This window comes from Bradysia coprophila, chromosome II (assembly GCF_014529535.1).
Source record: "Bradysia coprophila strain Holo2 chromosome II, BU_Bcop_v1, whole genome shotgun sequence".
Taxonomy (NCBI): Eukaryota; Metazoa; Arthropoda; class Insecta; order Diptera; family Sciaridae; genus Bradysia; species Bradysia coprophila.
Genome location: NC_050735.1, coordinates 7,116,259 through 7,142,329, shown reverse-complemented (window position 1 = coordinate 7,142,329; position 26,071 = coordinate 7,116,259). Strand labels below are relative to the sequence as shown.

At 34.9% G+C, this 26,071-nt stretch overlaps 2 protein-coding genes across 3 annotated transcripts in view; one reads left to right on the top strand and one right to left on the bottom strand.

Annotated features, from left to right (window-relative positions):
• Window positions 1-986: 986 nt before the first annotated feature.
• The window catches only part of LOC119069901 (TWiK family of potassium channels protein 7), a 146,626-nt gene continuing 121,541 nt past the window's right edge, over window positions 987-26,071 (bottom strand). The window contains exons 9-10 of one of the 2 annotated variants that reach the window (XM_037174121.1): window positions 3,789-5,237; window positions 987-996 (exon numbers count right to left, since the gene is read on the bottom strand). The gene's annotated coding sequence lies outside the window, so the exon portion shown is untranslated. Of the gene's footprint in view, window positions 997-3,714; window positions 5,238-26,071 lie in introns of those variants that run through there. The other variant, XM_037174113.1, reaches the window with a different exon arrangement.
• Window positions 7,129-9,423, top strand: LOC119081607. The gene is made up of 2 exons (XM_037190686.1): window positions 7,129-7,170; window positions 7,288-9,423. Exons 1-2 carry the CDS (start codon window positions 7,129-7,131, stop codon window positions 9,421-9,423), a joined length of 2,178 nt encoding a protein of 725 aa, XP_037046581.1.

Sequence of the window (26,071 nt, the reverse complement as noted above, 5' to 3'; positions counted from 1 at the left end):
TTATTGTCTGTTTACTATGGGTTTCTGATTCAGTATTAATGTAAAGGCTAGTACACAGTTCATGAAAAATGCATGCAAAATATGACACAAAAAGTATGAGCTATCTGTCAAAATTTTGCAAGCTCAGTGTAGACCTGATGTTTACTCGGTGTTTGCAAAATATTTGACAGCTGGCTCATATATTTTGTGTCATATTTTGCAAGCAGATTTGAAGAGGTCGATTTTGCGTGCATTTTTCACGAACTCTGTACTAATCTTAAGACTGTCAAGTTGCCTGTACTTTCTTTCTGATAAAAGAAGGTTTCCCGAATTCTTATAACTTAAACAAAACGTTTCCTTTCCTTCTGAAGGAACCCCATGGAACCATTTTATATCCATTCGCATTACACCACTACTTCTATTCCATTTCCCGTTGTGTCTCCCCACAAAAAAGCATTAAACTTTTTTTTGTTCAGTCAAAAAAAAAACCTTTTAAGTTCTTTTATGACTTTTTGTGTCTGTGTATGAGGCGAATTTAAAGAGAGTCTTTATAACAAACTCATTTCAGAATTTAATGGAACATGACAGCGAGAAAAAAAAACCAACGAAAAAGTGCGAAGAAAACTGTGCGTATACATCGTCGGTCGTACAACCAGCAATGATGGTGATGAAGACACTGATGATGGTGATGAAAAGCACATGTTTGGATAATATATAAATATTTGATTCGATATCGTCTTTGCATTATTTACGTTCGTGTGAAACAATATTTTCGCAATTTGTCTGGAGGTCTGGCCCGGCGTACATATAAGCCGATTCCTGTTTATTATGAATTTGATCGTATGTTACAGATGTTTATGGAAAGATAAATTATTTGTGCTGCGGCTGTCAGCCGTATCGTACGCACATACTCCATATTATATTGAATGTTTTACTATGGCTCCGTTGTCAGGCTTTTTTTTTCTGCAGATATAACCATGCCACTGCTCTACTTTTTCGATGTCTTTTGTGCTCAAACTTTTAAATTTTTGCTAAGCTCCAGCAAAAGTTATTCATCAACTTTTTCAAAAAGTATTTAGTATTTAGAGATAATATGTGGCATACAGAATATGATGGCAGAGGTGCAGGAAATCAGATAAAGTCTGCTAAATTTGATATTTTCAGAGATTGAATTTGAGATAAATGTTTTGATAAGTTTATATTGTAGATAATCCAATCGTAATACTTTGTTCTTACCTCGAGCCATGGTTGTCTATGCTGCAAAATAATTTGCGTAAGATTGATTGTCAAATGAAACACCATTGGGTGTTTGGCCAATTCGAACCGAAACAATTTTCGTTTAATTGTTGTACATCTCAATATCACCTGTATTTGTATACAGTTTGAGATTGGTAATTATCAAGAAATTGTAGTCTTAGTGCCACATCTATCATAATTAGGCAAGTGGTGAAAATTGGCTTTTTCATTTATCCTAAATCATATTTCCGTGCCTTACTTTTCCAAAGCACTCAACCATGGTCTCTATGGTGATGCGGCACTGAGTGTTTATCACTCTTGACAAAATTCAACCTCATAGAATTCCATCATCCGCCAAAAAAAAAAAACCTAAAGGGTGAAAGTGAGAAGCAAGTCCTTGTTTCTACTTACATTATAACTGATATCGCTGAGGGTGACGCATTCTGCGCCTGTACGCAAAAGTTTTATCAACAAAATATTTACTCAAAATATTTTAGAAAGAAAATTTTACAAAAAAAATATATTGCGTCACTAGTGGCAGATGGTTCGGCTTTCTTCCCATAGAATTTCATTCTTTCAGTACATATTTTTCCCTATTTTAACCATTTTCTTAACAGTAGTTTCCTCATCTGCCACTAGTGACGCAACATTATTTTGTTGATAAAACTCTTGCGTACAGGTTTTGGAGTTTTTTTTTGGTGGATATCAGTTCTTTTGGAAGTTTAATGGTTATGGTCACTAGTTTTTTAAGCATCTCATGACAGCAACAGCTAAAATCCATCAAAAAATCTAATGGAAGTTAGGACGTGCCAGATAAATCGTCTGTCATCCCAAAATTTAGGAACCAACCTCGGAACACCTCATTTATATTGAAAATAACCAAAATCCATCGGAAAATCCGATTGAAGTTAGGAAATGCCAGAGGAATCATCTGTCATCCCAAAATTTAGGAACCAACCTCTAAACACTTCACTTATATCGAAAATAACCCAAATCAATCGAAAAATCCGATGGAAGTTAGGGAGTGCCAGAGGAATCATCTTTCATACCAAAGTTTACGAACCAACCTCTAAACACTTCACTTATATCGAAAATAACCAAAATCAATCGAAAAATCCGATGGAAGTTAGGGAGTGCCAGAGGAATCATCTTTCATACCAAAGTTTACGAACCAACCTCTAAACACTTCACTTATATCGAAAATAACCCAAATCAATCGAAAAATCCGATGGAAGTTAGGGAGTGCCAGAGGAATCATCTTTCATACCAAAGTTTACGAACCAACCTAGGAACACATCACTCATGACGAAAATAACCCAAATCCATGAAAACACTTTTTCCAACATTTACCAAACATAATTCATAATTACTAGCTGAAAAAAATTACTTCTGACACACACACACACACACAAAACACGCTGTTATATGGCATTGTATGGAAACTTCCGGGAGTCCTAAAATTTAATGTAAAACATTTTTGGGAATGGACTTGCGTCACGCCCGCTTGCTAACGTGCGGGCATGATTCATGATCAAAGAAAAATGAGAAAAACTATTTGTAGCAACTGACGTTGAGCAGTATTGACCTTTCGTTTTACTAAACGAGCAAATAAATTGAAATAAATAAAACTTTGGAGCCGTTGTTTTCAACATTGCTACACACACGGATTTTTGAAAACCGACACATTTTCTGTTTCTATGTTTTACCTGCGTTTCTGATTTCTCCATATCAAAATACATGCAAAATTCACAAAAAACCAATAAACCACGAAACAGAAAATGTGTCGGTTTTCAAAATTCCGTGAGTGTGTATCATTTTAATGCTAACAAAATTCAAAGCGCAAGTTAATGTGCAGAAAATGCATTCAGTCGAATTACGCTCCGAAACATACATTGCAGATTCCGGCAATATCCCGGAAAATTCTTAGAATCGTTATTCGTTACATCAAATTCAATTAGAGTTTAAACTACATTCAATTTTACCTGTTTTGTGTGCGAATTAGCAGAAAACCACTGCATTGCACGATAGTTATTGCGTTTAAGTTGTTAATTTTGGATGACGAGAAAATTAACATTAGTCACACAACAGTGCGGGAATTAGTAGTCGAGGGAATTGTTATGATGATTTAATTGTCCACTATTTGTCTAAATTATGTAAAAACTTTCGAATACCAACACTTAAACGGTACATTCTAAACAGAAGGAGACATAACCACGAGACAAACATTGCGATGCAAATCTTTGAAATTTTCGTTATAATTTGATTTTCCATTTAATGGCTATAAGTTCCTCTCTCACCTTCGGAATTTTGGTGTGAAAACTTTCCTTGAGCATTTTGAAGAAACTTTATAGATATATGTCTGACTGGCTACATCTTTACTTAAGAATGCAGTTGTTGGATGTGACAATAGTTATTTATGCCACCGTGTGATAAATGCATTTTTAGTCACTATATACGTCTATAGATTGTCATTCGAGGCCGCTATCAACTTACTTGTTGTTAAATTGTTTTTTTTTTTTTTTTTTTGGACAAACGTTGTTTGGTCCCGAGTGACAATCTAGACATCTACTGACTAAAAACGCATTTACTTTACTAGGGAATGAATGTGCCTTTTCCCTCACTCGGGAAAAGTCTTTCCCTCGCTCGTAAAGTAAACGCCGTAGTATACCAGTGAAGGAATTTGATATCTCGTATCACGATGAGTAAAAGTACCTCTGACTACTCATCTGAATACGATATATACAATTCCTTCATTGGTATAGTAATGTACTATTACCACACGGTGGAAGGTATAACTATAATTGCATTATTCAGGCGACGTACGTAAGGGTCTTTTTGTCGTTGCTGATTTTAATTTCTGTAATTTTTGAGTTTAAAGAATTTTGCCGTTGTAATGGTTCAATGATGCTGTAGAATAGTATGAGGCTGTGGAGTGGAATGGAACGAGGTTATCCCTATTGAAAGTGATGGCTTGAATAATTTTGATGAAAATGAAATTTGTTTCTGCTTCTGACACTCTATTTTTGGTGGAACTGGTTTTCTAATCGTTAAAAATGTAATTTCATATCGGTAAATTGATTAAACTTTTGGTAAACTTTAATTTCCATTTAGCAATTCCAATTTCGGTTAATTTCAAAACTGAATATTGTGACTGTTTATAATTTGGCGAAAGTTTCGTTTTCAAATATTTTCACTGTGGTCGAAAATTAAATTTTGTTTTAAAATTTGATATCTCGTGAGTGGTGTCCATAATGCATACAAACAAAACGTTAAAAGGTTTTCATGTACAAATTGAAAATGCAATTAAATCAAATGAACCGATTGACATCCGTTTGACGAATGCTTCTTTTCATAATAAATAAAATAATATGGAACCCACAACCGCCCCCTGGGTTTTCACAATATTATTATTTACAAAATAAAATAATTAAAAAAGTTCTATATTTCGAACTAGAAAGCTCCACTCCATTTTTCTCATCATATGAAACAATGTGGAGCATTTGCAACATATTTTCAATTTAACTACAATATCACAAATATTTTCTGAATTTTTTCTTTTTATGTTAAAACTTCATTTTATAAACATTATCATGAGCTTTACACAAACACATATATCGCACTGGTTTCCTTTCTATTTTATTATGTATTTTATGATCAGATCAACAAGCAGTATTACATTGAAATTAAGTTTTTAATTTATTTATTTCGGTAGATGCAGTGGTACGTTCATTATTTTTTTTTTACCCCAAAGGTACATTTAATAATTTAATGTGTATTATATGAGTGAGTATGGTGTGCTGTGGTATAGTATTAACATGTTTTTTTTATGAAATTTTTTTTCACGCTCACCAACGGTATATACTGTTCATTAACATTTTTTGTTTTGTTTTATGATTACACAGTCGTTACGTTGCTGATTCGCATTTTTTTTCTCTATCATGATTTATTGGTCGTATTGGTGATTGGGATATTTTCAAATTTATGGTGAACTGTATATATTGTTGCAGCTGATGCGGTTATACCTGGAACGAAAAATTAATTTTTTTTCATTATTATTAATGGCTCGTGTTGAAGCTCATACGCATGTGACTGAAAACCTGAAAAATACCATTGATCAAAAGCTTAAAAAATAGCAGTTACTTTCGTTTAATGCGGATGAAATTGTGGAACCTAATATGAAATAGATGGGAAGCTAATGTCATATTTATAGAAATATAATCATTGAATTAGTAAATCAAGGAATCTCAATGAACGATTTTGGTGTGTTAGAAAATTCCATGTAAAAAATCCGTTCATGTTTTTTTTGAATTTTACAAGTTTGTTGTGTTCCCCTCATACACTGATAAAAAAAAATTCGTCAACATACGTCCAGTGTGTATGAAATGGCTGGCAGACAGCTGTATATTTGCCTTTCTTCGGATATGTATATTCCAACGTCTGAATATCGTGCATGTCCGATGTATAATCTGCTCGTGTCACTCGTATGTTTATACGTCGAACATGTACGATATACATGTTAGACGTTTGGATATACATATCCGTCTAACATGTATATCGTGTCCGACTTATAATCATACATAGTGGTCGTGACTATTCGTGTCACTCGTATGTTTATACGTCGAACATGTACGATATACATGTCAGACGTTGAAATATACATATCCGAAGTAAGGCAGTAAAGAAGCTGTCTGCCAGCCATTTCATACATACTACGTGGACGTTTGTTGAAGAAATTTGTTTATCGTTGTAAATTTTGATGAATTGCAATTAAAAGATTTATTTAGAACAACACCTTAGACGGCTTTAGAATTTGAATTTTAAATGAACTAATGAACCGAAAAAAAAAATTCTTCTTCATATGACAATAAGGACAATTTACCGCTGCGTTAATAATATCCTCGGGAACGATTTCACGCTGCGTTAATAAGATCTTTAGGGACGATTTAACGCTGTGATAATAAAATCCTTAGTGACGATTTAACGCTGCTTTAACAAGTTCCTAAGGACGATTTTGCACTGTGTTAGTGAGACACTGAGGGAAGCCTTGAAGTTTCAGCGAATTTACGGTCGTGAGCCAATTTCATTGTTAAGTGATGGAATGAATGAAAAATGAACAGAAAAATAAATTTCAACGCTTTATATGAGAATGGAATGCACCCTCCTGAAGTAGTTGCAAAATGAGTTGCAAAATTCGTAAAGGGAAAATGTTTTCAGCAACAACTTTTGCAACTACTTCAACTACTACGCCTGAAGTAGCTGCAAAAGTAGTTGCGAAATTTGTAAAAGGAAAATGGTTCTTGCAACTTCCTTAGCAACTACTTCAAAAGGCTATGGAATGCCCTTCGCTTTTCCGGAAATTTCACATTTTTCTGAACATTTCTTGTCATCCAAAGTTTTCACCCAGAAGCTCCGTTTCATATCTCTCGTTATGTATTCAATAATGCATTCATAAACTGAAAATTATACTTTCCATTGATTTAAAACGTCCTACTGAATACTACTAAATCCGCCTGCAATATGGACGTATACAGGCAGTGATGTACAACAATTTCGTCCATAATTATGCGGCGAATATCATTAATTTCAACTACGACTTGTATGACTTTATGTAATACAATTCAATAATGAAACGATTGTGCGACATTAATGAAACATTGAGCTTGAGCTCCGTATGCCTGCGGCGAGAGCCTATGTGCATATCCATAATTTATCGGAAAATCGCATGAAAATATTTGTGCATTTTATCTGTATTACGGTTTACACTCATGAATGCACCATTGCCTCGACCATTGCATAAATTATTATTTTTGTTAAACATCACACACAGGTACGAATAAATAAAAATAAAATTTACAGTGCAAGGGAGCAGGGACTATTTTTAAGACAACAATTTACAATTGTTGTAAGCAGAAAATGTTAGCCGTCATCCACGATATAGCAGAGACACAGGCAGAAGTGGTTGATTTGTATAAAAATAATAATTTTCCTTAACCCACGCAGAGTTAGGGGCTTGGGCTCGTCAAGCACAAAATTTGAATCAAAACCAAATCAGATTCGGTGTTCTGTTTCAAGAAAGCGGACTATGATGCAATAAACGCACATTTATCAGATGCTGTTATACTCCAAGACTGTGCTCCGAACGTAAACGAGTCGGTAACCACTTTGTATGCGAACATCTATGACACCTTCGATAAGTTTGTTCCCCGTGCCACGATCCGCTCATCCAGCAATCCGAAATGGTACACCAAGCAGCTGCTACATCTGAAAAATGTTCGTAATAAACAATTCAAGAAACTAAGTGCAGAACGTAAACATCAGCTATCGAGTGGCATCTCAACAGTCCTAGACGATCGTGAATTCCTACAAGCGAAGGATGACTACGAAGCGCTCAGAACAGAACTGCACAGTAATTTCATACGTGAAAAATCCCACTGCATTAAAACAGACCCAAAATCGTTCTGGCGTCATATCAATTCCAAACGTAAATCGAACAGTCTACCAGCTATCGTTGAACTGAACGGTAAAAAAGCAACTACGAATGCCGAAAAATCACATATATTCGCCGAATACTTCCAGAGTGTTTACGTTGAGCACCCGAATGATCCATCGATACTTGATTTCATCAATGCACGAAATGACAACAACTGTCACGACATCGCGTCAACGCAAGAACTTGTGAAATTTGTACTTAGTGGACTGGATGTGAACAAAGGCAGCGGACACGATGGAGTTTCATCGCTCTTCCTACGTAAATGTGCAATCAATCTGGCTGGTCCGTTAAACATTATCTTCAATCAATCATTAACCGAAAAGCGTTACCCCGACGCATTCAAAATTGGTCAACTGACTCCCGTCTACAAATCAGGTCGAAAAACTGACGTTACAAACTACAGAGGAGTGAACGTGATGCCGAATCTTGCCAAAGTGTTCGAACGAGTAGTTTTCATGCAGATGAAACTAGTAATTCCTCATGACATCGAATTATCTCAACACGCATTCATTCCTGGTCGAAACATTGAATCAAATTTAATGGAACTTAGTGTCGTTGCCCACGATGCCTTCGATCAAAACGCACAGCTCGATACATTCAACGTCGACATTAGCAAAGCTTTCGACAAGGTCGCTGCGATGAAGCTTATCCGCAAAATGGCTATGTTTCCGATATCGAATTCGCTTTTGCTGTGGTTCATTTCGTACCTGACCTCCAGAGTTCAATATGTGCTTATTGGGAAAGACAGATCAAAAACATTCATCGTCCTCTCTGGCGTTGGCCAAGGATCTATTTTGGGAGTTTTCTTGTTCCTGATGTTCTTCAATGACTCAGACGTGCGTATGACTGGTATTTTCTGCCTCAATTTCGCCGATGACAAGAAAATTGCTTCAATTATCAAGTCGGAGAAGGATGCACTCAACCTCCAAGCTGCCATCAATTTGTTTTTCAAATGGTGCAGCGACAATGGCATGGAAATCAACCGAATCAAGTCCAAAATTATCACATACACATTGAAGACCAAGCCGATAATTTTTGACTACACGTTGAATGGTCAAATTATTCAACGAACGAACAGCATTTTCGATCTTGGCGTCTTGACGAACACTAGAATGAACTTCAACTCCCATCACGAATATGTGAGCAATAAATCCAAATCTGTGCTGAACTTCGTGAAACGACAACGACAATTTCTCGACGACGATGCCACCAAAATAGTTTACAAAGCCTTAGTACGATCGAATTTAGAATTCGCTGCCTGTATCTGGTCACCACACTTTGCAACGCATCGGAGAACGATAGAGAGCACACAGAAACAATTCGTTATGTTCCTGAATGGTGATCATCTTAACAGATCTGACAATGACTACGTACTGAGTCCATATGTTGAAAGATGTGCTGGATTAGATCTACAAACGTTGATCCGGCGCAGAACGAATGTGTGCATACTCTTCATCCATTCTCTGATCACCGGAAAGATTAACTCACCGACACTTCGTTCACGTATTACACTGAACTCAAGATCAACGAGACACAATGGTATGATATTCATTCGAGCGTGTAGGACGAGTCGATCGTTCAACTCCCCATTCAACAACGCCTGTCGTATGTTCAATGCCGTTTCGAACATTATCGATCCCACATTGCCACACAACCTCTTCCGCAATGCCTTGTATCGACTACCAGACTCCAACCTGACTAATTTCTTACGAATGTGATATGCTGACTGACACTTGTAATTACTTTTATGTGACGATCTGTGATATTCGACTCTATTCTGCTCTATTCTATTAATTTAATTAATTTATTTGTTAACTAAACGTGCTCTATCGACGATCATTTGTGATTCCTTAAACTTAACCCTGACTCTAAACGCTCTAACTATGTTTGATACGTTACACTTTTTACAATTTTATATTTTACACTCTAATAGTCCGCTTGTATTAAGACGACTGAAAATGAATAATAAATGAAATGAAACCGACTGGCTATGGAAAAACGAATTTGCTCCAAGTTTGCTTGAAAGCGATTGTCATCATTCAACTGGTCACGGGTTCTTAAATTCTAAATTGATTTAGAATGTATCACTTCTATTAGTTTACGTTACTATATCTTGCGTCGCCTCATTTTTGTCAAGTGTCCTAGGACACTTTTTATCGCAGCAGAACCGGTAAGTTGATACTACCTTCCTTAGTACTTTACACTTTACTGTGAACTGTGATTGTAGTACTTCTTTTATTAGCGCATGCTAAAAATCTTTTTTCAGTGAATGAGAGGTTTCCACACGAAGTGGAGCCGAGTTCTGTAATCCATGCACTTTGAGTTCCACTCAAAAATTCCATAAACTCTTAAAAAAATCGTAAAAATTCTAAAAATATTCCTAAAACGTCATAGGAAATCCGAATTGGTGCCAAAAATATGCCCTGCTTTATGACACACATGTGTTGAATTTGTTGTCAATGGCTTTTATATTATCGCATCAATAAATTGTAGTTAAAACGAATTGGCTATAAACAAAAATTTGCTGTCGTAACGTTAAAAAAGAATGTAAAATTGGGCACAAAACTGAAAGTTATTAGTTGTTGATCGGTTTTAATTAAAATAATTGCAGGTCCGCCGAAAATTTTAATTTTCCCAAAATTCCATTGTTATTAACAATGCGGTATTGGCTCAGTAATTTTGGCTTATAATGTAAGTCAAATTGCGCTCGAAATTAAAAAAATTCCTTTTCACAAACAACGTACGAGTGTAGGATCAGAAGAGAAATAGAGATGATAAAATTCCACTGAATCCATGATGAACGAAACAATGTGTTTATTGATACAAAATAGCAGGTTCTAAATAGGGTTCCCATTTTTCAATTTTGAAAAAGAGGACATTTCGGCGTCAAAAAAGAGGACATTTCGGCGTCAAAAAAGAGGACGCCTTCACATTCAAAAAAGAGGACGAAAAGTGAATTTCTGACGCGGAATTACAACGACTGTACATTCACTTTGTGCAATGTGTAATTTACACCACAACCACAGTTCATATGCTGAAAACAAAAAATACAAAAATGCACTGAAATAGTCCTGATATTCTTTTCGATTCCTTCTCAGTGATAACATCCACTCCATATTATCTGAATACAGAATTCGTTTTACCTTATCATTGCGTGATCTTTGGTATTTCACAAACGTTACACTATTTTCTTTCTTGTAAAATTACTAACTTTTGTTTTAATGTAAGGAAAGGATTAGGTAAAGAATGCGAGCGGAGCGAGCGAAATTTTTTTTTTATGTGAAGAGTTTGTTGTATTATCTGACAGAGAAGATTATTAGTTAATGACGCGCAGCGAAAATTTTTCGTTTTTTAGGTATTAAATTTACTTAAAAAAGAAGAAGACCTGAAAAAAGAGGACAAAGAGGACGTTTTCATCAAAAAAGTGATGTTCTTAGAATTTTTGTAAAAAAGAAGAACGAGACGAAAAAAGAGGACATGTCCTCTAAAAAGAGGACGAATGGGAACCCTAGTTCTAAATCAATCGTTACCGCCATGTGATTTCAACTATCTAACTATTGGTTTTTCTGCATTGACTTGTCTCGTACTTTCATTCTATTATTCTTCCTGAAGAACGCCCTTAACCCTTTTCGTATCGTTCGCACTTAAGTACCCCTTCACTCACCCACTTTTCAGGTGGCCCACTTAGCAATTTGCGCAGTCTCATCGTATCGATATTTCAGCATGAAAACTCACGATCCACCTGAATAGATCGCCTTATCAATTCAACTTGAAAGTAACGGTTTTCAAATGAAAACTATCCACTTTGCTTTGAGTCTGGCTTTCACTACGATTTTTCCATTACTACATCGTATTACAACACTTACTCTCGATTGCTGATCGATTGAGCCCCCATGTAAGATCAAAAGAGAAATAGGTATGATAAAACTCCACCGAATCCTTGAACAATGTCTTTATTGATTTAAAATAACAGATTGAATTATAAATGTGATAAATGTGGTTCACTTAACCTAAGATTAAAAATCACAATGGCAATATCGTTCGACATGAATCAATGACGTTACCACTTTGTGCCCACACGAGTATAGAACATGTTCAACGAGACTTTTATAAAAGAAATTCCCGCCTGTAGCCATTCATAATCAAGTCGCTGTTTCCAGCAAAATTAACATTGATATCTTGGCAAAACGATGAACTTATTCATTTAATTTAACGTTAGTACTGTGATGTATCCCAGATGTGTATATATAAATTGTTGACTATATCTAATCCTATTGTAGATAATAAATTCTTGAGAGAATGTTATTTTGAATAGTCTTTTGCATGGGTCTTTTGTATGTATGCATCATCACATAATAAAAGCTTACCATCTCGCGTGAAAAGAACTGACAATTTTAATCCAAAGAATAAAAATTGGCACTCTCTTAAATGTTTTGTTAGATTCTTTTCTACATATACATAATTCTGACAGATTTATTCAAAAACTTTCTTTGATATAACTTCCACTCCATTAAATTAGGAAAGTATTTATGAGCCAGAGAGCATTATAATATACATACATATAATGTACAATCGTAGCGGAGTTCATTACGCTGAATTTCTTGTTATCTTTTCTTAAAGAGAAAATTTTCAATTACATTTAATGATGACGGAAAAACCATCATAAGTCATTAATTTCAATAGCACCCCGTATATAATGGTGAGTGCAGCCGTGTTAGCGAAAACCAACCGCTATTGCCAACAAAGTTCTTAAAATTTTAATTAACTGATAACCAAATTAGTGGTTGTATACTCTATAAGATCTATATATAAAAGTGGCGATTATTTTGCCGGAGAAAATATCATTTGGAATTTTCTCGTTCTGCTGATGGCATTCGAATTATATATATTAAAAAAAACGGTGTGCGGCTTTGGCTTTATGAATAATCATTTTTCTTCGTTTTTTTTTTCAATTGAATTTTTTTCCCGTCGCAGTTTATTAAAAAAATAATTTTATTATTACGATGATTTTTAATAGAAACGGCTATTATTAAAAGGTTAGTTCGATGTGGATGACGGTCTCTAGTATTTTTTCTTTCTATTTTATTAATAAGTCAGTCCCCCGCTTTTTATGATTACTTTCTGTCTTTGATGCTATCTATTTTGAAATATAAAAAAAAAATTAAATTTAATTGCTGGTGTTTAATCATTTCAAAAGCGATTTCTCTAGTGGAAGACATACAATTTGTTTTTAATCACTAAGCTCCATTTCTTTGGAAGGGTCAAGTCGCTTGTCTGACGAATTTTGTTAATATATTTTTACATGTTGTTGTTGCAAGAAATCATAAAACCAGTGGAGTAATATCGGCTTCGCTCGCTCGAGACTTCTTTAACTTCAAAAGTAACCTTTTCTCATAAAAACATTTTCAAGCACGCGTCAAAAAACTCTTGATTATGAGGAAAAATTCGAGCGTTACTCCTAACTTCTCAGAAGTCGGTATGCCGAGTTTTAAGTCTCACAAGGTTTATTGTCTGATAAAAGGCGCTGAAAATATAGCAGATTTCGAGCTTTGAATAAAAATGAAAATCGTGTAAAAAAAATTCAAATTTCTTTGTTAAGAGCGCTCACCTCTTGGCAAAATTTCTAGCCTACATATGTGAGAAAAAATATCGTTTTCAGAAATATTCAGAAATCATCAATTTCTCTGCACCAAAATCTTTTTCTGAAAAAGTAAAACCATTAAAGCATGCTAAAATGTGTTAATTTTAAAGGAAAAATTGGTTTGTGGTTGATAACTTACCCCACTTGGAGAAACCTTTGCAAAATGTGTAAATTATACACACTTGCCAGGGCTTCTCCAAGTGGTTAAAGTTTTGACTCACAAACCAATTTTTCCTTTAAAAGTAACATGCTTTAATGCTTTAATGGTTTTACTTTTTCAGAAAAAGATTTTGGTTCAGAGAACTCATCAAAAAACGAAATATTTTTGCGCACAAACATAGGCTAGAAATTTGCCAAGAGATGAGCGCTCTTAAAAGCCTTTTTTAGGAATTCACGGCTTCATCGAATTAAATAAAAGTTTTTAGATATCCGTTGAGAATTACTCGGGGTACAGGGACATGTTTTCTGATCCGGGAGTTGTTGTGGTTTGAAAATCTAAATTTTTACTTTAGTAATCCATTCTTGTCTCGTTCGCGTACAAATATTCAGAAAATAAAAATCTAGATTTTCTTTTGTTCAACGAAATTCTTGTGGAATCAATTACGAACGTCAACCAATCCCACATCGGAAATCATGTCAATTTCACTTTTCTCTACCTGTAACCTGCTATCAAGCGATTAGACTACACTTCTTTTAAGAATATCTTTAAGATCAGCAAGCCCATTATAGACCATCTTCGAACTTAGTCTCACGAATTTCATTTCTCGTCGAATAAAAAAAAGTTTTTGGAAATCTGTTCAGAATTACTTAAATTATCTTATTATCAAGGAATGGACAAAGAGGGAAAAACATTTGCATACATTTAAGGTTTTTAAAATTCATGCATTTTCAATCATAGTGTACATTTTATGAAAAACATTTTTATTTATTATAGACGTAAGGCCCTGACTTTCAGTCAAGAAAATTAAATAAAAATGCTCGTAGCTCGTTGCGATTAGCGAAGGTGTGTAGTAGTATCATAAAATGGGACAGCATAAAGTTTGATAATAAAATGGACAGTGGCGCCACCGATTTAGCAAAAACGGTATACATTTCTTATTATGTGGATCAGATAACTTTAATTCACGCTTCAGGATTTGCATATTGAATGAATCAGTGAATGGACAAATATCAAATGGCAATAAATGTCAACACATTTATGCTGTCAAAATAAAAAGGAGGCTTTAGGACAAAACCAAAAGTAGTACAGGCTCTTATGTAATTCCGTGCGCCTTAAGTTCTTTAAGATTTTTGCGGAACAAAATTTTTTCCGGAAAATGAAATATGAAAACCTTTAAAGTCAAAAACGTCTGCTGTTCTGGATAGTATGACTCAATAACGATATTTTTTGGAAGAACTTTTTTTTGTAGGAGCCGAAATGAGGTCGAAACCCTAATCCCCAAAAAGTGTCCCGGAATATTCGTCCACTTTGAAGCCATTTTCCCAGGCCATTTCCAATTTTCATAAAAGTGGTGTCATTCGAAAGCTACATTCAAGTACTTCTGATTTCAGCCGGCCGGCCATGATCCATGTTCAGGCCTGAGATATAGCCTGGGAAAGTCATGTATGTCCACATAAGGATTTTTTAAGTTTTTTCTAGATCAATAAAACATACATACCTATAACATGAAATACTAATTCTAGTGTTTCTTGCTCATACATTACGTCACTACTTCCCCTCTCCTTGATTTCGGTTAGGGGATTACGGAAAGTTCCATATTTGGGATGAAAATTTCAATTTACTTTTACGAGAGCTGTTTGTATTTTATAAGTATTTTATTGGTCCTGTTCCATAATAAAATTATTTTTGTGACTCTTTATGGGGTAACTCATCCAAAATAATGTCGAAATTATACGTTCCTTCTACTTCTTTGCTCTAGACACCAGACATTTCTCACGTCTTTGGCCATTTCTTCAGCTAACATTTGGACTTTTAACAAGTTTGAAGTCACCAGAGGTCCAGTTCCTAAAATTATGTGCCGTCTTAATTGTCCACTGTCTTCCCTATCCTAGAACTATAGAACTGCAGCGAATTCTGGCGATTTTTCTGGTTCCCTCCTGGTCTTTTCTCATGAACTGGCCTGCTGTTACCTTAACCATCGAAAGAATTCAGAAAGGAACTAGGAAAATCGTCAGAATTCCCTGCAGTTCTATAGTACCATCTAACACCTGATATTAATATGATGTTTGAAGGTGCGAATAAGTAGATTGGATATTGTTTGAGTTAGCATTCGAGGCCGGAGTATATTCTTTTTGTCGAATTGCTCGACTCATATTATCAATTTAAATAGAAAACGAAGCATTTAATGATTGCTTTCCATAGGATTCGGCGTTTATTTACAATCACTAATAAATTGTGTTCTTTCGATGTAAATTGTAAACTATGCAGACAGTGTAAGAATTCAGTAGATATTAAGCTGGTTTCTGAACCTTACCATAACTCTTCCATTTCCTATTAGGACCAGTAAAACATCCGCATAATTTGGTATGAATCTCAATTAAATATTTACAGAATCAAAGAGGCAGATAAATCGTTTCGTGTTCATTGAGCTGTACATAATTTAAGAAATAAGAAAAGGTCAGTCGTTCGAAGAATTTCTAAAAAAAATAATTCCCACCTTGTTGCTGTTGAAGTGAATTACAACTCGTAATGAGTACGATCTACCTCTTTACGTAACCCAGTGTTGTATTCCTATTTCTTATTCTTTATATTCGCAGAAATATGTACCTCAGAGCGTTTGCACATTATATAACATAACGTAGGTAAGTAATGAAAATGAATGAGGGTTTTGTTTCGGTGTAAATTATTAAATACTTTGGGGGTAGTTAATTTGATCAAATAAAATGTTGTTTTACTTTCAACAGCATAAATATTCAGTGTGGTTCGGTTGTGAAGTGGGTCAAAACGTTTCTTTTCTGCAAAATGCGCTAGATAATCTTGTATGTGTTACAAACGTCCCCGCAAAAATGCGAAAGACAAAGGAATGAGAAAACAACTGGAGGGGGCAAGTTGAATTATCAGCACAATCTATTTTTGTTTATGTAAATTTACGCGAATTAATTAAAGAGAAGTTCAGTTTATCGACATGCGATCCATTTTTTTCTTGTTTATCGTATTTTTTTAGAGTACATAATGTAACGAAATTAAATTGCAGGGAACGTCAGCGAAATTTAGACAAGAATTTCAGCTGATCCACTCATACAAACAAAGGTGTTTTCACTTGTTAATACGGAAGAAATAGTTATATGCTAGTACGTGGTATTGTTAAAAAAATCGTATAAATATGCATAAGGCAAGTACAAAGAGCAAAAGAGAATAGGCAACCCAATCAAACAACGACATATTTCCCAATGTTTATTTTGTCACCTTAGAAAAAGTGACCGGTTAGAAAATAAACATTTTGTGACCTGTATTGTCAATTCTACTACTTAGAGAATGCCATCCACTTTTCATATGATCGGCGCGAAATTGTTATTTTGTCCAGTGTTCACAATAAGAATTTTCACGCCGCATACATGAAAGGTAATCGAAAGAGTTAGTAAAACGGGTTCGTACGGGGCTTATTGAGCTATACGATATCCGAACTGGCCTTTTACACACAGAATCGATAATAACCGAATCTATCCAACGACAAAGCATCACTCCAAATGTAATGGTATAAAATTCAATGTTAATTAAATGGAAATTTATGAGTGAAATTGTTACACATTTTAGCTTTTAGTTCGGATGACATGGCGAATCTAATTAAATGCACGCCAACATTTTATGTGTACGACAAAATAATAAAGTTTGAATTCATTTTTAAAATATATTTACAATGAAAACCACATTTTGTGGTGTAAACAGTTCCGACTGCATGTATGCTTTGAAAGCATATGTTGATTGGACCTTTGAACTATTGCACGGTAATTGAGTGTGTTAAGTTTGTGTGTTGAATGCGATGCCATTGCTAATAACCGTTTGCAATTGAGCGAATTACTGGTTTGGAAGGTAGAATTTCTAAAAACAACGTTGGGTGTTCTGGGCTCTAATCAATCATTTCCAAGTACATGAGAATACATGAGTTTCACGGCAGCGGGAGGGAGACCAGGCAATAGTCGTCGATTTGACGAGGGACCAATTATACATTGCTTTATATTGATACGGCTTTGATTTTTTGTAGTGAGCCGTCTGAGCCGGTATTTTCAAAACGGTCACATTCATTTATGTAACAATTCAATGGGAATGTTTTATTCATTTCATTGTGTTATGTCCCTTATTTGACATCCGCACAAAATAAACAGCCCTTGCATGTTTAACTAAAATACACTCACTGCCGCGCTTGAATTACTTGAGGAAACGTCATACTTATAATTTTAACCCAGTTAAAATGCAATGCACAGCAATATAATGCACCCCGAACGCAAATAAAAGTGCTCATTTGAACACGCTACAATAACGTTCCAACAACAAGCTGCAGTGTTTTTTCAGCGATAACACCAGGCCATAGCGTATGTTTATTAATACGCAAAGCCAAATTAACTTTTGCCCATGCATATGAGGAGTTTTTATAATGGAAAACCGAGTGGTGGTTTGCAGAATGAAATGAAATATCATTCACCCTGAAAAAGCAAACATGTGCAAAAAACGCTGTAAAGTTTTGAAATCAAAATCGAATGTCAATATGGAAATGAAAATGTGAAACATAATTGAACTATCCAGTAGACACAGAGGAGAAATGTGAGATTAACAAACGAAACATTCTGACTGACCAAGCGTATGAGTGCATTAAGCATTAAGCACAAACCTCCCACCCAACTACAGAATTTTGAGGTGTGTTGGTGTGTCAGCAAAAGGAGCTGGCGAAAGGATAATCATTTTGATGAATTGATTCCTAAGGCAACAGGGAAAATCATTGTAACATGTACAGATCAACAACAGGAGTATAATGATTAATACAAGTTATCTAGGCATGTACTGAACTACTGACCAGTGTTCCATAGAAGCTGAAAATGACACAAATTGTAAGGAAAGCAAGATCCTTTGAGGATCCACATTTTTTAAAAATTTGAACACCTCTAAGACTCAACTGAGAACATACAACGTCTGACTACAGTTCAATACGAGCAAATCTTAAAGCTGATGACAGAATTTTAGCCTACATCTCGATGGGGAAACTACTTTGAAAAACAGCAGCTAGTACTTTGACTTTACAAAGCTTTCTGTGACTACCGTGAGTTTTTGAATAACGCCGAAATTTCATGACTTCGTGACTTTTTCGTGATTTTTTGATTCTTTCCCCAACGTCACTCTTCGCTACTTTTTGTGACTTTAAAGACTTGCTGTGAGTTTCCGGGACATTCTTTCTGGAACTTCTGAGAATTTTTCGTGAGTTTACGGGACTTTTGTGACCTTTCCGGGACTGTCGTGACATGACTTTACGGATGACTTTTTGACTTATAAATTTGTGACTTATTTTAGCCCTAAGCCACCAGTTTCCGGAGTAGTTTTCCCCCTCGTTAAATCTCTCTTGATCTACTGCGATACCAGTTGCTGAAAAAACGTCACAAACATTCAGTCGATGACTTTACATTTACACACCGCGTAATGAAAATATTGAATCCGACATGTAATTCCATGAAAGATAAGAGCAACTAATCCGAGATTTTCCACAGTGATAATCCGTAAAGGAGCTTAGACGCACAGTAGATATTATCGCCTGCTTCGCACTGAAGTGAAACCATATTGTGATACCACATCATCAATATGACCACTAATGCAAGTAAACTCAATTTTCTAAAATGAATTTGGTTTGTGAGAAAATTGCAGTGTGACAAGCTGAAACCGAATGAGTGGAGCGTATACTGACTGAGATGTTGACGTGGTATTGATGTATTTGGTCTGGATAAGTCTGACTAATACTTTCCAACTGTGCTAAAAATTTACAAGGCATAAACATGCGGAGAATGTAAATGTGTTATTGACAAACACTATGTCTTTTTATCGGAATGGAATACACCATTTAATTCTGCGAGATAGAGAACACCATTCGACAATCAACAATAAAACCCACGTTCGCATAAGGATTGTAACGGCAATTTACGTATACTGCATACAAAATCGGAATCAGTTCGATCGACAGATTGTGAAAAAGAAAACAAATGGCAAAATTAATTTCAATATCCAATAAAACCTAATCCGAGAATGGTGAATGGGGTGTGTGTGTGCGCTCACATTGTTTTTTTTTTATTTTTTCATTCTGGTTGTATCAGGCGAGTTGGAGATAAATCTCTTTTGTTTATTTTCGGAAAATATGTGGAAAGTGATAATGTAAATTAAATCCACAGTGAGAATTCGAACAATTTAGAATTAATGGGATAGCAGCTACTTCTATTTTTGTTGACGGATAATCTGATTTCGGAGCTTTCGAAATGAGATTTTATAAACAGTTTGCAATCCTTTTAGTTTCCATTTAGTTCTGATTATGCAAGAAACATTATTGAAATACCGAAGTCGACAATGTAGAACGGTTCTTTTGTGTGTATCGTCAACATTTGTTCAAATAAAACAGAGACGAAACGAATTTCAATTATAACAAATGAATAGTCACCGTACTTCGGAGCACTTAGTGGGGCCGTAGCTTGAAGATAATTGACCTATGGCTACCGACTCATTTGTAGAATGATGTATTTATTCCTAAAAAGACATTTGTCGATGTAGAATGTGTGAGAGCTCTTGGAAGTTTAAAAAAAAAAAAACTTATCGAGGAACACCCTCTCAACTGTTTAAACCTGTTACATAGGGCTGTCATCTGTTATCGACGACGACAGCATTACTAAACGACAACAAGCGATGACTAATGAAGTCTTTTATAGTAAAAAAAACGTTTTCAAAACAAATGAAGTAAAAAATTTCTGAAATCAATCTATGAAAATCTTCGATCAAAAGACGTACAGCCAAGGACAGTCAAAAAAGTGTATTTTTATGATTTTCGTGTTTATTGATTTTAGCTGTTTTAACTATACAAATTACAATGGCAAAACAGCTGAAATCGATGAAACACGTATAGAATAAAAATGCACTTTTTTGACTGTCCCAGGCTGTAATAGATCAGATAGTAAAACTGTTAATATGCTTTCTGTCTGTGACACAGGCTGTAATAGATCAGATAGTAAAACTGTTAATATGCTTTCTGTCTGTGACAGGTTAAAAACTGTTAAATCTATATTCTCATCGCAACAGTTTTACAAAACAACAAGTCGGAAGTAAAGAGCAAGTATGTGCAAGCCGAAAATATATTTAGTAATTTTGCGTTGATCGACAATTAGTCGACAGCAACATCTTTTTAATTTGATTCGTTGACTTATTTTAAAATAAAAATTGTTCGACGACATTTGAAAAAAACACAGTTTTTTTTATTTTTTAAATGGAAATCAAAACTCACAACATTATCTTCTTAAAAAAACGCAAAAAACAATGTCGACTTTTTCTTCTTTCTTACTGCTTTGGTTTCTCTCTATAATTATGACATTTCCCTTTGAATTTGCTTAAACGTATTTGTGTTAGCAGCTTACTTCCTTCTGACTGCCTCTTTGACAGCATTTACGAAAATGTCGTTTCGCATAGCTCGATCGTTAAAAATTAATTTATAAAAAAATCTGCTCAATTTAAATTGTTTCTAACAACGCAAATATTTCTTATTTTGGTTCTAGAATCAAAATAAATTATAAAAAAATCATCTGTTTCCTGACTAATTATGCTGTGTTGTCCATTGTTAACCAATACGCTCTCTAGCAAGGTGGTAAAAATACAACGTTGCCTTTGCATATAAAATTAGAAATTCGTCAACAGAGCATCATTCTAAAAACAAAGGAATAACGTCGTATTTTGACAGTGTGAAAACGAAGTTTGTTTGCTAGGTAGGGTATTGGCAAGGTAGATATAGTGTGGGGGTAATGTCTGTTATGTTTCTTGTAGTTTTGTTTGACTTGAGAATTGCGGCAAGAGCTGCCGAAATTCATGCCGCTCAAACTTAACGAATATCAAGAGAGTATTTTGCTATCACACCAGGCATAAGATTGAATTCTCTGAATTTTAGAGAATTTTGGGAAATTTTAGGGAATTATGGGACATTTTAGGGTGGTTAGAACACCACCGCATATGTCGACCAAACTTTTAAATACTACTATATCTACGAAGGACCACGGCGACGCTACGATAAGAATTCGGCATCTAGTTTTCGTCGAAGTTGCAGATCATTTATTGTTTAAAGGACAACAGGGAGCTTTGGGTATTATGAACTCCAAGATGAGGATGTACCGCATAAGAGAACAGGTGACTTAACGACTTCTTATTGAAAACAGGAAAATTAACACAGTAGAAGTAGTGAGGTCAGTGAGTAACAAAGGATCTTGATATGGGTTCCACCTTCTCAATGGAAGAAGCCTCCCAAAACTCTAACCTATCGACATGATTTTTTTGGAAATTTTGAAGAACTTTTAGGAAGTTTGGCTAAGAAGTTCCCCAATATTTCGCCCTGATGTAAACCAAAAGTTCTTATGCCACAGTATGGGCCCATGGAGTACAGAGTCAATAAAATTCATAGACAAAGTTGCACAACAAATTACCAGACTTAAGCGGAGATCAATAATACAGATAATTTCAATAACTATTCAAAGACACAATGTCACTTGTATAATCTGCACTAGTCCCGCTTCGAAACCCAATTAGCATGGTATGTATCAAAACAAAAACCTCTATACATATAGGTTGCGTGAAGTGACACATCATGACTCATCCAATTTTTATGAAACCATGGTGTTCTGATTGAACCTTAATCCAATTAACATTCCAACCGAATAATTTCACCAGAATATAATGATCATCAATCCACATGGGTCGAAACGGATTTATGGTTTTCCGGTTTTCCGCAACAAAAGCTTATAATTTAAACAGTCTCGGTGTGGATAATGGAAAATCAATCGTAGAATCTCGTTTGAATCTGCACTCGCAACGAAAACTTTCCGTTCGACGACTAATTCAGATTTGCTTCTTGAGAATTTTAAAAGTGTTAACCTGCTTTAAAAAAATGTCTGAGAGCACCCTGCAGAACGACGAACGAAGAGATAAACATGTAGAAAAGGCCTCGGAAACGGCAGATAAGCAGTGCTCTATCACAAAATTGCTTCACAAATTTTCCACGGTTGAGATAAATATAAATAAGTGAACATGAACCGCATTTCATCATTTTCGTCTTCGTCAACCTCGATACCTGAAAACTAAAAATCACACACACAATCTCTGTGCGATATTTTATGATTCGTTTAAAAAGTTTCGCTTTTTTGTTGTTGAACAAAATGCTGCTTGATTTCCCCAAGGCAATATAAGTTATTGATAAAAATATGACGCGCGATAGTATACCTTTTCATGTATTATATAAACTGTAGAAATAAATTAGATGATCATGTTGCACAACGGCTTTTGTCAAGGTAATTTTGTTTGTTGCTCCTGCGGTGTACGACAAAAATGATTTATAATACGAAGAATATCTTATGTAGAATTTATATTAGTATTTCCAGAAGACATTTATTATGGGGAGTATGTTCTTTAGCTCATTTTATACGAAAAAACACACAGCCAACCAACATGCAAGAATTGTGTGTATACACACATTATGATTTTACTTCAGTAAATAAACGAAGCAGCATAAAGAAGCTTAAATATCCAGACTAAGTAGAAAATAAAGATGAAGTTTGTGAGAGGTGTTTGCAAAACTTTGCAATTCTAATGAATAATAAAATTTTCAGCAAACGAATTCACTCGGATATGGATTTTAACATTAACAAAAAATATAGAATCGACCCGGTCGTCACATTTCATTAACCATTCGTTTTTGTGTTTATAATGCCTTCCATTGCTGTTGGTCCTTCAAGTGAACTTCTTATTTTTCAATAATCTTTTCATTGAGAGCCCTGTACATTATACAGATGCAAAGCTGCGGTTTTATGGATTCGTCGCTCCCTTTGTGTAACGGTGTACCGAATTTGTTTTTCGTTTCAACGTAATCCACAAATATATCCAGAACAAAAAGTTTTTCTTTTGCAAAACGTTAATCTCTTATTGATTTATATGAAAATGTTGAAATCGACGCTATTGTCTGGGACACATTAATTGATTCTATATCTTAATGAATGGATTTGGATGTATATAGCCGTTGTACTCGAGAAAAAATGTTGAATTACACACTTGATATAATTCTATCTAGCGAAGACAAGTAGTCTTAATTAACGGTAAGGTCTTAGTGACCCTAATTTAGAAGATAATTGGTTAAGTCACTTTGCAATAAACTGCCGAAAGGTAGAGTCGTGTTTTATTGGAAGTCCGGAATAGTCCAAAATATCCTGCAGCCAGTCCACAACTTTCAGCAAAAAAAAAATCTTTTTCATGTGTTTATTGACGTCGGCTTCGCCTCGGATCATAAGTTAAAGCACTATATGCTACACTCGGGAAATAATTTGATATCGCATCATGATGAGTAAAAGTAACTCGGGCTGAAACCATCGGATGCTTTTACTCATCTGGAAATGAGATATCAAATTACTTTCGTCAAATAGTAATGTGCCCTTACATGCTGATGGCGACGAACGAAGAGCACGAAAAGTACGGTTTTCGATGCACGTAGCACGTAAAAGAGTTTTAATCATTATATTCCTGGGAAATTGGTCGTTACTTCATTGACATAAGCATTAAAACTCATTTCCCGGGAGCTTAGTGAGTAAAATAACTGACGTGATTGTTTGCAACTTTGTAAATTGTCTTGTGTGGTTGCCCCCCGCGCCTTCGACTCGATCTGCAAACGCCACACATGACTAAAAGCTCCAAACAAGGATGTGCTCTACTATTACTGTCTGTTCTATTACATAGATTTTCCCTCTGCAAAAATGATCCATAGAGCAGGTAGTAAACCAGAATACATTGGATGCTGCTATGTGATTCATTCAACACCTGTCGAAAAGACAATTACCGAAGCTTGTTGCTTACAAAACACACTTGTGAGTTTGCTTTTATATTTCATCTCAAAACTGTTACCTCATGTAATGAATGACTTTCGTAGCATCCAATATAACCTACTACTACCCAGTCTCACTCTAACTTAGGAATTCAATTTTATAGAATATATGTAGCACACTCAATACCGAGAATCGGATAATGCCTGCCTCCGCTCTTGACATAAGATCACATCAACACGTCACATTAATACTGTAAATGTTCACAGAGATGCGAACGTTTTCATCTAAAGTTCTATCGAGAAGTAAATAAAATTGGAAATAAAAATCGTATAAGGTGTATCGTTCTGATACACTGTGCCGATGTCTGACACAATGATTTGAAATTCACATTAGCACATTCTTGAGATGCAATAAATACAATTCTATTGGAGAGAGAATTCTAATCGGGAACAATTAAATTGAAAATGACCTCTAACAGGTGAAGGGTCATTGTGATAGTTGAACTGAAAATCCTAGTATTTTTTGTATGTTGCCGCCGATTGGAAAAACATAGTGTCGCGGCATTGAGTGCAGTTATATGTCATTTAAAAATGCAGACGATTCTCGGTTTAAATGCAATTTCATACGGTATTTTCAGAGGAATGATAACAGATGGCGCTGCGCCGGCCCAGCAGCAACGTCATCTGTTATAATTTTTTTGGTTATTTGTGATGCTTTAAGAGCAATGGACCCTTTGCAAATTAGTAGTTGATATTGAATCTGCAAAGGTTTCATCAAGTGTGATAACTTATCGCCCACAGATTAATTTCAGACAAATCATTAAAAAAACGAATATTTTCCCGCCTAAATGTAGGCTAAAAATTTGCAAAGGATCCATTACTCTTAATTAGTCAAAATTAGTCCGTTGTATCGAAAGAACTTCTCTATGACGCTTAGTGGTACATTCAATATAAATACCGAAAGTGATTTTTATTAGGCAAAGTAACAAATTCTTTGCTTACAAATTTCTTGAGTCAAATATCTTTCGAACAGAGATCAATATGAATACAAACAGAAATTATTGTTCTTGTTTAGCGCAGATGGTTAGGTAACGTTAATTAAATAGGAACTGAAATTGTAGCATCTTGTGTTTCTATTGGATTGGTATGTACTGTGTATATGCTTCCATTATACAAGGCACAATTATGCTGTTTATGGTTATAGTTGAAAATCGATCCGATGTGAAATTATACCCGAACTTCGCTAATATAAATTTTTATTTTTTTTTTAGAGGAGATGAATGGCAAATCATATCTTTTCATGGACTAATATAAGAGAATATGGGAACGAGAATCTATGGTGTCTTGAAAGTGGTGTAGTAATATTAGTATAATGAAAAGCTTTTTAGATAAATTTGATTTATTATCGTTTTTTATTAAACACAATTTGGATTTAGGGAAGAAAATTCTTTTTTTTTTCTCGTTCGTTTTCCTCTTTACTGAAAATATGGAGAGTAATGATTGCCATTAAGAATGCTTTGAAAGTCAGATTTTAAAATCAATACGCGTAGTTAAATTAGAAAAGTGTGTACGGATCGTAATTATGAAATGGGAGTGTAATTAGGCCATCATTTTGAGAAATATTTGGATAATTACACAATTTGTCATAAATAAACGTGGAACGTTCCATGAATTTTTATTTTTATTTTATTTGGTTCA